Source organism: Topomyia yanbarensis, chromosome 2 (assembly GCF_030247195.1).
Source record: "Topomyia yanbarensis strain Yona2022 chromosome 2, ASM3024719v1, whole genome shotgun sequence".
In the NCBI taxonomy this organism is placed as follows: Eukaryota; Metazoa; Arthropoda; class Insecta; order Diptera; family Culicidae; genus Topomyia; species Topomyia yanbarensis.
In genome coordinates, this window is record NC_080671.1 from 401,152,549 (window position 1) to 401,166,103 (window position 13,555).

At 41.2% G+C, this 13,555-nt stretch overlaps 2 protein-coding genes across 11 annotated transcripts in view; both read right to left on the reverse strand.

Moving 5' to 3' along the window:
- LOC131684934 (protein ultraspiracle homolog) overlaps window positions 1–13,555 on the reverse strand; it is an 83,722-nt gene that overhangs the window by 30,637 nt on the left and 39,530 nt on the right. The window lies entirely within an intron of this gene.
- Window positions 3,839–5,154, reverse strand: LOC131684935 (uncharacterized). Its single transcript, XM_058968228.1, has 2 exons — window positions 4,191–5,154; window positions 3,839–4,136 (listed from the first exon to the last, which is right to left on the reverse strand). The coding sequence occupies exon 1, from the start codon at window positions 5,081–5,083 to the stop codon at window positions 4,448–4,450; it is 636 nt and encodes a 211-aa protein (XP_058824211.1). The 5' UTR covers window positions 5,084–5,154; the 3' UTR covers window positions 3,839–4,136; window positions 4,191–4,447.

Genomic DNA, 13,555 nt, shown 5'->3' on the forward strand with positions numbered 1-13,555 from the left:
ATTTGAGACAAACAATTTTTTAACCAACCGCCTGTTAATGATGGGAACCAAATCGTTATTTAAGAGTCTGAATACCCTCTGAAAATGCCAGTTGGAATATAATAAGTGGTGACGTGTTCTACAAATGCCAGTCGCCTCTATCTGACTTGGGCGATAAAACACCTTTTTTGTGCTTCGTCAGTAACTAACACCAACTTAATGCTAGTTAGATAAGTCCAAACCAGCACCCAATTAGAGCTAGTTAGACAAGTTGCGTGAACGCTAATGGCTTACACCGAGTGATGTCTTGATTGTAAGCACAGATGTTCTGTTTGCGACGAGGAATGTGAATCGAAACCGTCTTTTGGTATCAGAGCCAAAAGCCTGATACTATGCAAAATACCCAAAGGGGAAAATTTTGGATAAGACCAATTTTTGTGCATAGGGACACAAGACCTAACATACAGAATAGTTTTTAGTGGTTCCATTGATTTTATTTTTGCGACGATCGTTGGTCTGTTTTTTTGTATTTAATTTGTTTATTTGACTCGGCTCATAGCGGTAGTTTAACGGAACCGTGGATGTTTACACTAATTTGGGGTACTGGATGTTACATCCAGAAATTTGGCCACCAGTTGTGGTTAGGTATTGGTATTGAAAACTCTGTTTTAGTTTGGTTTTTCGTAGATAAGTGGGCAATCGATTGAGATGCATTCTCCTCTGTATCTACCGCGCAAGGATTTCCATGGTGTACTATCTGATCACAGTATTTGCACGTAGTAGTTTGCACCTCATAGCGTTGTTTGTTTAATAGCAGTTCCGTGAGCTTTTAGTTTTATATTCAAGTAGGAGGGCATAGGTCTATCGATCCGCATTTTCATCACAAGGACACCGCTGGGAATACCCAGGAAGAAGTTACTCCAAACATCAGGTGTAACGGATTCTACTTCTCCGCTATACGGAGAAGTAGAATCCGTTGTATGATACAATTAGTTCAGTAGAGGTACGCGGTGATAGGGCACCTCTATTTAGTCATTTTCAATATACACAGGAATTTTAAAGTTATATAGAAAATGAAGAAATGGAATCTTAATTCCAACGTTGTCACTTTCAACCACGTGTTTTAAATTGTTCTGCAGAACGAAACGTTCGGTTTGGGTTAACGTGTTGAATGATATCAATACTGTATTGTGCAGATGATGATACTGAAGATAGGCGACTTCCTTCAGCTGCATTTTATCCTTCAGAGGGTATTCGATTTGATGAAAACTCGGTCGAATTGAACAAAATTTAAAGTCACTAACAGCGGAGTTGAGTCGGAGCAGAGCTTTTTCGTTCACTTTACCCAATACACGGTTTCCTTTATTCTCGAGACAATGTATACTCGATCGAGAGACTGCTGCACAGTGCAGAATGCAAATTTAGCATGAATTTTGAGATTTTGCTAAAACTAAACCAATTAGCCTTATTAGGTCTGTGGAAAAGTAGTTTGTAAGCCCCTTCTTTTTGTTAAAATAACAGTTAGGGTGTTTCTAATTTTACCAAGATCAAAAACTGAACTTATTAATCATTCTAGATAGAGCCATACGACCCTAAGTGGAGTTGTAGAACAACAAGTTTTAGAAAAGTTTGCTGAAGACATGTACGTTTTATCTACCATACTTTTCATTTCATAGTGTTTTTTAGAAAAACTGTTTTATTCGAATAACTTTTGTGGTACTGATTTAAAACTTGAGTGGTCTTTAGACAACTTTAAGATTCTTTCAAGGCGAATAATTTGTTTCATGGCACCATATATCTAACTATTATCGTTGAAAAGTTATAAGCACTTTTTCGTCAAAAATGGGGTTCTTAGGAATACCAATATCACTGATTAGGGTAAACAAATAATCATTCTTTTTCAGCTACATATAGGGTCATGATTCTAGGTACGACTGAGCAAAGAATGGCGAGCACGATATTTTTTAAAATTCCACAAACTTGATTTCAAAAAATCAATCTTTAATATTATAAGTACTAATATCTTTTAAATAATAGAAGCTAGAGTTTTGATGTATTAGAAGAAAATATTTGTCTTAAAAAACTCTATATGGGACTATTCATTAGTTACGTAATGCATTTAGTGGTGCGAGGGGGTACGAAAAGTTGTGACATGTTGTGACATATGGGGGAAGAGGTGTAAGCTAGATAGTTACGTAACATGTTTTACTGACGAAATTTTTTTTGAGGAATTTGTTACCTAAATGGGGAGGGGGATAGAGAAATTTGTGACAATTTGTTACATGGGAGAAGGGGGAGTCAATTTTGGGCTATTCTCGCGTTACGTAATTTATGAATGGTTCTTATTCAAAATTTGGGTTTTCAAGAATTGACATATGATAGTATGTTTAAATTACTTTCACGGTGGACAATAGAAAAGCTATAACTTCGTTTTCATGATAAAATTTGGCACAAACTTGCCTATCATTTTAAATAGTGGATAGGGTTTTTCTAATTTTATTAAACCAGGAAATTAACTTTTTAATGGTTCGAGATAGAGCTTCGCAGTCTTCCAGAAAATCGAAGGAAATCCAAATTAAAAAACTGTCCAAGACACTAGAACTCTGGTACTTTTCATTTTATAAGAAATTTACCGAAAAAATAGGGTGTTTCCTAGAAAAATGGTTTTATTTATAATTAATTGAATAATGTATAATTTGTTTCATTTATAATTTTTGAAGTTTTGATTTGCCATTAAGGTGACCTTAGAAATACTTTCAGATATTTCGAAGGAGACCAGTTTGCCTTAATATGCTGAATCTCTATCTTCTATCGTTATATAGTTATATATACTATTTACTGAAAATGAACCATTTTTTAGCAAATATTGCAAGATATATAAAACTATCGTATTGTCCATTTTTGGTAACCTATACTATACTACAAAGCATGATATTTCATATCATAGCAACGGTATTTAATATTAAGTACCTTGATCGAAATTATATTTTTATGTAAAAGTTATGAGAACTTTAAACGAAAAAAGTTTAGTAGTTGGTGTATGAAAATAAATTATGCATCCTAAAATAATCTTCAAGTTGCCCAAAGGGTACTTAAGTGTAAAATATACTCTACAAAAGTTATAGAAATAAAACCGTTTTTTAAGGAACACTCTAAAGCTTACATTTGGATTTGTCGTGCAATGGAAGGTATAAAAGATAGAGCTTGTGCATCTTCAGCATTTTTTTTCTAAAATGTGTTGTACTTTATCGAAGACAGTCAAGCTCTATATCGAAACGTTAAAATGTTAAATCTTGCTGAAATTAGAGCCACCCTAGATTCTGTTTAAACGAAAAGAAGGGCCTTGCAAAGCACAACAACTTTCCTAAACGTATTGTAATGCTAAGTTTTATTGTAAGGCTAAGCTATATAGTTATAGCAAAAATTTTAAATTCCGACTAAATTTACATTCTGGATCACTGTGCTGTGGTCCGAAAGACCAAAAACGTGAACTCAATTCACTAGAGGCTAAACCTTCGAATATATTCACAGAATATTCGTATGAAGATTCTCCACAATCTAAAAAAAATAAATTATGGGTAAGATGGGTTACAATGATTCAATTATTGTAACCCATGTCTAACAAAACACAAAAACAACTTATTTTGACGAGATAGAAAATTGGTGTCTTCGACAAAGTTGTTTGTAAAAGAGAGTTTTGCTGAAGAACTTTAAGATTATCGATTTGTAAAGCGTTTTCTATGGCAACCCCTTTAAAGTAATTTTTTAAATATAACAGTTTTTGTTGTGACTATAGACAACAAAACCACTTAATATTGATGAAGACTATTGTTCGGATCAACAATAACACCTCTTTGGCAATCGACGTTTACTATAAGCCGATCAAAGCTAAAATGTATTTTAAATGTTCACTGTTAGCAAATAAGTTTTACTTGTTTTAACAATGTTAGGTTTAAATTTAGAAATAGGCAAATTTTACTCAATAGTTTTACTCACATTTAGTGTTTCTTTAGTCTGATTTTCTCCTCCTCACTACTTCTCCGTACTATCCAAATTTTAACCGTAGTATAAGTTTTATTCTCCGTTTCGAACGAAGCTGATTTTAACCGTAGTATAAGTTTTATTCTCCGTTCCGAACTTTCCGATGCGAGTTGTGCCTATAGAATTCTTGTTTGTATATAATATCCGAAATTTACATTTTATTTACTTACGTACTAATTAATCGCCTTTGTTTTTACTGGTATGACCGCTAACAATCAACGTTCAGCAAATTAATTTTAATTAGTCTTTCCTATCACTCGCTTTAATCTAACCTCCTTTATTTTTATTATTTACCTTTTTCCGTCCACTGACAACTAAATCATTCTATCACTCTCTATCTCACTCATCTATGTCGTTTGACGTCTTCCTTTCCTTCTGTCAACACACCCTTGTGGCGCATATTTATCTCTTCGCAGCGGCACCCATCTTATTGCAGCGGCATGGCAGTGTTCCCAACATATTCCCCGACCCGTAACCCTGATCCGAAGGTACCATTCGGTTCAGAGTTACCATCGTCTAATTCCAACACGGCCAAGTTTGCTGCCGCTCGTCTGTACCGCTTGGTCCTGGTACGGACCCATGCTTGCCGTATACGACCATCGCTCGACACTATAGGTTCCTCCACTATGCCGCGGACCCAGCATTTCCGATTGTTGCCTTCGACGATGTACACCAAATCGCCTGCTTTCAACGGTTTCGTTTCGCCAAACCACCTGGTTCGTTGGTTTATTGATGGAACATATTCCCTGATCCAGCGCTGCCACAACTCACTAGCTAACTGCTGCGTTCGTTTGTACGTATCACGAAGTGCTTCAGCCGGATGCGGTGGTGGACTCGTTACGTTTCGTTGCTTAGATGGAGGACCTCGCAAAAAATGGTTTGGGGTCAACGCATCCACTTCTTCTGAGTCTTGTGACACGTATGTTAGCGGACGTGAATTTATTATGTCCTCTGCTTCTACGATGGACGTCTGAAGAATCTCGTCCGTAAGCCGTCTTCCGTCGTTAATTGCTCTCAATATCTCTTTCACCGATCGTACCAGACGCTCCCATACGCCACCCATATGGGGTGCCGCGGGTGGGTTGAATGTCCACCTCGTTCTCGCGTTTGTGTATTGTTCAGCGCAATCAAACTCAATTCCTTTGAGCTGTGCCAACAACTCTTTGCTAGCCCCTTGGAAATTGGTCCCGTTATCCGAGAGGAACTCAATCGGCCATTCTCGTCGCCCGATGAAGCGACTTATCGCCATCAAACAGGACTGTGTTGTTAGCCCGTGCGCCACCTCTAAATGCACCGCTCGAGTTACTAAACAGGTGAACAATGCGATCCAACGTTTTTCATTCCGGCGTCCAACAGCCACTTCAAAGGGTCCCATGTAGTCAACTCCCACAAAGCTGAAAGGGCGAAGATGTGCGGTAAGTCGTTGCAGCGGCAACGGAGCTTCTCGGGGAACACGAGGCCGATTGCGATGAACCTTACACCATATACAAGCCGACGATACTTTCTTCACGACTGCGTCCACGTGAACCACATAAAACAGCTGCTTCAGTTTGTTTTTAACCATGAGTCTGTATCCATGTCCACATTCTTCGTGCAGGTTTTGGACGATCATGTAGGTAATTCTGTTGTTATCCGGAAGAATTATAGGAAATCGCAGATCAAATGGTAGTTCATCTGCTCGCTCGCAACGGCCTTCCATGCGAATCATGCCTGCTTCGTCGATCAACGGTGTCAGCTTGCTCAATGGACTAGATTTTTCAACTGCTAACCATTGGTTTACTGGACGATCTTTATTTCGTTTCAGCACCTTAAGTTCATCAACGAAACTCTCCGCCTGCGCCATTTTAAACAGACATTTCTCTGCCTTCTCATACTCGACTTGCTGTAACGGCACGCGGACACAAGCCACATTTTTCGTACACCGAACCTTCGCCTGTCGGTCCGTCGCTTTCAGTGTTTCGATCGGTAGCCCCTTGACCTTTTGTCTACAGTTCGAGATGAAACGGAATACGGACGCCATGGTACGAACAAGCACCGTCCACTTAGATACGCGCGAAGGATCGATGAGAACTGCTTGCACCTTCACATCGTGCAACAAGAGATGAATGCGTAATTCTTCGGTTGTATTAGCCGGAGGTAGTGCCTTCTTTGACCACTCCTGCTTGTTCGTGTACAGGAATTCCATCCCCTGGACCCACGCGCTATCAGCGTGCATATCCGGATCTTTACCCCATTTAGTAAGTTGGTCCGCTACGTTAAGTCTAGTTGGTATCCACCGCCAGTCGGTCAATTTTGTCAGGCTAAGAATTTCGCCAATTCTAAAGCCAACAAACTGTTTGTATCTGCACTGGTCAGACCGAATCCAGGACAACACAACGCTCGCATCAATCCAGAACACCACTTTTCCAATACCAAAGTTGTGGTTATCGATAACTGTTTTCGACAATCGTGCTCCAAGAACTGCTGCCAGTAGCTCTAGACACGGTATTGATGTCTGCTTCAGTGGAGCCACCTTGGCACGGCTCATAACAAGGGCGCACCTTACCTCGTCTCGTACGATCGCTCGGAAGTACGCCACACAGCCGTATGCCTTTTCGCTGGCATCAGCGAATATATGTAACTCCAGATCGTCTATTTCGTTCGATTTGGCATTTCCGAAATAACTTCGAGGCAGCTTAAAGGACCCTATGTTTCGCATCATATTTATCCAACGTCGCCATTTATCATGCGACTCCTTATCAATTTTGGAATCCCAGTCGCAGCCGGTTCTCCAGAGATCTTGGATCAGCATCTTTCCGCGTACAGTTAGGGGACCGATGAATCCCATTGGATCAAATTGTGCCATAACGAAACTGAGGACTATTCGTTTCGTTGGACATTCTCCTTCTTCCAGTACCTTCGTGAAATTTGCATTTGACACAGTAGCAAACGAAAAGATATCTTCAGCTGGCTCCCAAACAATACCCAGCACACGCTCGTACTCTGTGCCTTTGTCTCGATTGAAATGCACTGCTCCGTTCGAGCTACGATCACCAAGCTCTTCTAGAAGCTTTACCGAGTTCGACACCCAGTTTCTGATGTGGAAGCCGCCTTGTGCATGTATATACTTCACTTCTTTAGCCCGTTGTATTGCTTCTTCTACTGTGTCTACACTGTCGTAGTAATCATCTACATAGTGTTTCTTAACAATAGCTGCTGCTGCCTCCGGGTACTTTTCCATAAAATGTTCCGCGTTTAGATTTTTTACAAACTGCGCGGAGCAGGGTGAGCACGTGGAACCGAAGGTAGCAACGTCCATAACGTAGACCTGTGGCATTTCCCCTTGGTCAGGCCTAAACAAGAATCGTTGCGCTTGCTTGTCCTCGTCTTTGATTCGAATCTGGTGGTACATTTCCTGTATATCTCCTCCAAACGCGATTGGACGCTCTCGAAAGTGGCAAATGACCCGTGGAAGGGGTATCAACATATCCGGCCCTTTCAATAACTCCGAGTTCAAAGAAATTCCTCCGACCGAAGCGGCTGCGTCCCACACCAGTCGCACTTTTCCTGGCTTGCGCGGGTTCGACACCACGTTAACTGGTAAATACCAGACTGCAGAGTTTGGTGTGTTTGTAATTTCTGCGTTGGTTATTTTGTGTGCGTATCCTTTCGCCAGATAGTCGCTTATCTGCTGACACACAATCTGCTTCAATACTGGATCCTTCTCCAGCATTCGTTCCAGTGCTTTCATTCTTCGCAATGCCATTGAGTAGCTGTCAGGGAATCGCCGAACGTCATCTCGCCACAGTAGCCCGGTTTCGAACTGTTCGCCTACACGCTTAGTCGTCGCTTGCAGGATTGCCTTTGCTCGTTGCTCCTCCTTCGGCTCCGGTATGGCGAATGATGTAACACCCACATCGTCCAAAACGTACTGGTTCCGCATCAAGTCATGAAGCTTCTGATTACTAACCGATGCAACTGTGTGTAAATTTAGAAAGGTGCTAGCGCTAGGCTTCCGCTTCTCTGGTCCGTACACCGTCCATCCAACCTTTGACCGCACGGCGATCGGCTCATTCTGTTTACCGACTCGTGACTCCAGCGGCGCAAATAGATGTAGGTTATCCAAGCCGATTAGAATTGTCGCTTGTCCTCCGAGAAGATCCTTTACCGGCAATCCCGCTAAATGCGGATAGTGCTTCGCTACATCTGCAAACCGCATATCTTGTTTAGGAAGCAAGAGCTCGGAAACAGTGCGAACATTCTCTAACGGAACCTTTTCCTTTGATCCTTTCACCGACAGCAATAAGTCGACTTTCCGGGAACCATTCTCGAAACGGTTGATGTCACCTGTCCAGGTTACGATCAGCGGCTCAAGCTCGCCTTCCACTTTCAGTATCTCCGCGATTGCCTCGTCCATTAATGTGGTGGACGAACCCTCGTCCATAAACGCTAGTGTTTCGTAACGTTTCTTTCCATAGTGCAACGTCACCGGCGCCATGCGAAATATGACTGAACGATCTGCATCTCTGTGTGCATTACATTCCACCCTCTGTAGCTGTACGGATTCTTCAACGCGATGTAGAAGTGTATGATGATTCCCCTTGCAATTCTTCACCGTACATCGAACCTTAGAGCCACAGGGATTGTCACCGTGCCTATTGAGGCAAATGCCACACAACTTCTGTTTATCTACTGCTTTCAACCGCTCCACGATATTCATCTTCCGAAAATCGTCGCAGAACCTGATCCGATGATCTGTTCGCTTGCAAATCCAACAAGCTTTGCTAACCCTTTCCAATTGCACTCCCTCTTCTCGTTTCGATGCCGAATCATGAACGTGTACAAACTCCTTCTTTCTGGCTGGTTTAACCTTGGAGTATCGCGCTACGTCATTTACTGTCGACGAATATGCTGCTGCTTCGGAAGCGACATCACCAATATCTGTTATGTAATCCGTGAACAGTCGCAGTGGTGTTCCTTTCTTGCCGCGCTTGTATTCTATCCATTTCATTTGATATTCTGGGGGCAGTTTTTCGGCGAGCTGCTGCACCAGAAGCGGATTACGAAGATGATCGCGAAGCCGAGCTGCTTCTAGATGGTCGCAGAGCTGTTTGACCGTTATACCAAACCTAACGAAGGTTTTTAGATCTACCGTTGTTGGCGGTGGAGCGTTCTTGACCTTATTAAGCAGCATTTTTAGCAACTTCTCCGGCTGGCCAAATAATCTGCGAAGATCCCGAATAACTTCCGGCACGGAATCAGGAAGTATCAGCATGCTTCTCACGGCGTTGAGCGCTTCTCCTCCCAAGCTATTCAGCAAACGATCCAGGTTCTCAATGTTTGAGTAACCACAAGCCCTGGTTGTGTTTTCAAAACTGCTAATAAACAGTGGCCATGTTTCCGGATCTCCGTTGAACTTCGGCAGATTTCCGGATACCACCTTCCTCGTGGCAATCTGCTCTCGGGTTAGCCGAAATACTTGCCCTTCCGATTCATAGCGACTTCTGCCAATTTCACTTGGAACAGCTTGCTCTCTAAAGGCGCTAAATATCTCTGATCCGCGCGTTCCGAAATTTCCGTTCGCAATTCGCGAATGTCTACCCGCGCTTATGTTTTCATCTGGTTCACCTTCAGAACTATCAGAGTTGTCTTCCTCGGAAACCTCATCCACTACCTTTTCGTTGACTGGTGTGAAACTTTTTCCGGAACAGCGACTTCCCGCACCTTTTAGTACCGGGGTAACAATCGGTTTCCCACCCTTATTGTACGCACCGCGAATATCTGCTGCGGGAATTGTTACGTCCTTCTCTTGCTGCTTCAGCCAAGAATCAACTTTCTTGTTCTGCTCCGACGTACCACCGACAGCAGCTTCCTCGTCCATCCACGACTGAACATTCTGAAGACTGTTGTTCATCTTGCAACGGATGGCATCACGCTGCTTGAAAAACTCTTGCTCAGTTTCCAACTGAGCGTTTAGCAGTTCTTGCTCTTGCTTTAATTTTTCTTCCTGCATCCGACGCTGCACTTCGAGCTCCTTCTTGCGTATATTTCGTTCCATCTCCAGCTGCTTTGCGTTCCATTCCAATTCTCGTTGCAATCTTCTCTCCCGAATCTCAATTTGCTTCGCAAAGGCTCTTTCGCGCGCGAGCTGTTCTTCCTCAAACTGCTGATCAGCTAGTTCTAGAACAGATCCATTGCCGCGAACAGACCCTGAGTCGCTTTTCGATCCGGTCTTATTTTTAGTCGACCGCGTCTTACCTGGTTTGGGGACATTCAGCTGCTGAACGATAAACTGGGCACATCTTGAACAGTCCCAATCTTTCTCCGCAATACTCTCGTTCGCGCCAGCGCAGGAAAAATGGGCCCACTGCTCGCAAGTTTTACATTGGACCCAGTTTACATCCTCCGACTCATGCTTGTTGCAATACACGCATTTCGATAAAACGGTAGGGGGGGCCTCGTCATGACCCACATCTTCCCCTTTGGAATTACGAGAAGCCATTATGCGAAGAACAATCCACACCGAAATAAATCTTTGATTTTTGTTCGGATCAACAATAACACCTCTTTGGCAATCGACGTTTACTATAAGCCGATCAAAGCTAAAATGTATTTTAAATGTTCACTGTTAGCAAATAAGTTTTACTTGTTTTAACAATGTTAGGTTTAAATTTAGAAATTGGCAAATTTTACTCAATAGTTTTACTCACATTTAGTGTTTCTTTAGTCTGATTTTCTCCTCCTCACTACTTCTCCGTACTATCCAAATTTTAACCGTAGTATAAGTTTTATTCTCCGTTTCGAACGAAGCTGATTTTAACCGTAGTATAAGTTTTATTCTCCGTTCCGAACTTTCCGATGCGAGTTGTGCCTATAGAATTCTTGTTTGTATATAATATCCGAAATTTACATTTTATTTACTTACGTACTAATTAATCGCCTTTGTTTTTACTGGTATGACCGCTAACAATCAACGTTCAGCAAATTAATTTTAATTAGTCTTTCCTATCACTCGCTTTAATCTAACCTCCTTTATTTTTATTATTTACCTTTTTCCGTCCACTGACAACTAAATCATTCTATCACTCTCTATCTCACTCATCTATGTCGTTTGACGTCTTCCTTTCCTTCTGTCAACACACCCTTGTGGCGCATATTTATCTCTTCGCAGCGGCACCCATCTTATTGCAGCGGCATGGCAGTGTTCCCAACAACTATGTAAAAATACTCATTCATTTCAAGCTTTTTAAACATTTTGACTTTTTTCATGTCAACTTCAACTACGTAGGTATAAAAAAGAAAGTTATAATCCGTGGCACATTAGATAAAATAGAAAAAAAACATATAAATAGAGTAAGCTCACTTTTTCTTGTTTTTGGACGTTTTCCGTTTTTTTTGCAAATTTTAGTTATTTTTGGTTTAATATTCAATAACAAGAACTATTTTCACTTATACGTGATTATTTTCGATTTAGTGACGTGGGATCGAAAATGTGGAGTTCACCCTTTGCCTTAAACATTGTTCGCACGAAAGTCAGTGGCAAGAGTTATATAAAAAACTGAATATAAAGGAGTCGCCATAGAAAATGCTTTATTTAGTCGTACAAGTTCAAGTTCTTCAGCAAAATTCTAGCCAAGAGTTTCATAATGCCGCTCTGGACCAGCACTGAGCACGCGTTGCGCTAAGAATTAACTCAGTAGTTGATGAGAATGAAAGAATCTTAATAAAATGAGTTTGATCCGCTGATAAATAATTGATTACAAACCCCAAAGTTAACCACGCATATAAACAAAAAATGTTTTCTCGTAACAAGAAATCCACAATGTGGTAGACTGTTATGCGGCCATGAAGACTGTTATTTCCAGAATCGGCAAATTTTCCAAACAATTTATTCATAATTCTCTGATAGCTTTTAAAAGCTTTACTGGACAACTGGATTGTCAACACTATGTTTGATTTAACAGCTATAAGCACGCCACCACTGCGTTTGTGTCTCTAACATTATTCTTTATGATAAATATAGAAAATATCCACGGCTCAGTGAAGCTAATGTTTTGAGTACTGTCAAAGTAAACGGACTGTATGCACCAAGCCTACTCACATGTATTTGCCCACAGCTTCAGATGAACCCCGACTTGGCTTCACAATTGTTCAATATATATGAATATTGTTGTTGGAAATGGTAAATATCAGAGAGATTACTGATTGTTATTCTCTCTAGGCTTGACGTCCAACTAGATTCTTAACTAACTTTCAGAGATCAGTATTAGACTACTGTAACACAGACATACAGAAAGCTTGGCATTATTGTAAAAATCCTCAGTTAATCGATGCTTGAAACCAATTTTTTCGTCTGGTGTCACTACATTGACGTTTGGATTAACAGGATCGAAGCTGTGCAAGCCCGATTCGTACGTCTTGTTCTAAGGTTTTTATCGTAGCGCTACCTGATGGAGCTGTCACCTCATGTCGTTTGTTAGATATAGAAACCCTGACTAAAGGACAGAGTATATCGGATATACAAAGCGGTTTTTGAAGGAAAACCAACTCGATCCTCTGTATATTCGGTTATAGGTTAATGTCAGTGTACCTCCTAGAAGCTTAAGATCGTGGGATTTCTTGAGTTTTGATTTTCAGTGTTAAGAAAATTTTAACAAACGCATTACATGCTTTTCATCCATTGTATAACTTTCCCAAGAATTCATATTCGATTTTCATAAGGGAATATGAAACGAGACACTTCCTGATTATTTGCAAAACTTAAATCTACCCACTAAAATACGTAACAAGTTAATAAATAAAAAGCAATCATTTTCCAAAACATGCCATGTGGCATTCAATTGAACAATGACGATCATGACGACCGTGATGATAAACTTGAAACAATCCATGACCATCACCACCACCACCACCAACAACAACAATAGCACATAAAAACGGGACATGCGCGTAACAACTGCATCTTCCCCAGCAACGTGCTAACCCCATTTCCCCGGTTGGGATGGATATAGCACGTAAACACATAACCATATAACCTGCTGTCTGATAAATATGCACGAGAGAAAAAGAGACGCCAGCAAAACTTTCTTCGGGCTACCACATCTACGGTAGGTTGTCCACGTGGCGGAGCCGAGAGGATGAACATACCGCACTGACTGCACAGCTCGCTCAGCAGCGCTCCCATAGCTTGTATGTATACAAGCTATATGTACATACTTTTTATCGATCCCGAACAACCTTCATGACCTTAGTCAATTTTTTCTCGATTGAGCTGCTCTACGCGATGATTTTCCCAAGGACTTTTGTTGGCTCCCCGTAGCACCCGTAATGTAATGTAATGCACATAGTTATGCTGTTATGTGCAAGTTGTTCGAGGTGCTATTTTGACTGACGCAACTGGTTGCCGTACATTGATTGCACCGAAAGGTGACGTTTGCGGGTGGATAATGGCTCCACCCTTGATGGGGGGTAGTTTTACAAGAATGCAGGGGTTTTTTTTCTGATCGAACTTGTTTGTCAAAAGAGCCGTTTTATATAGCTTTAACTTATGGCCCTT

Coding starts and splice junctions, on each gene's coding strand:
- LOC131684935 (XM_058968228.1), bottom strand. CDS start 5,083: ATGGGTGGCGTATGGGAGCGTCTGGTACGATCGGTGAAAGAGATATTG.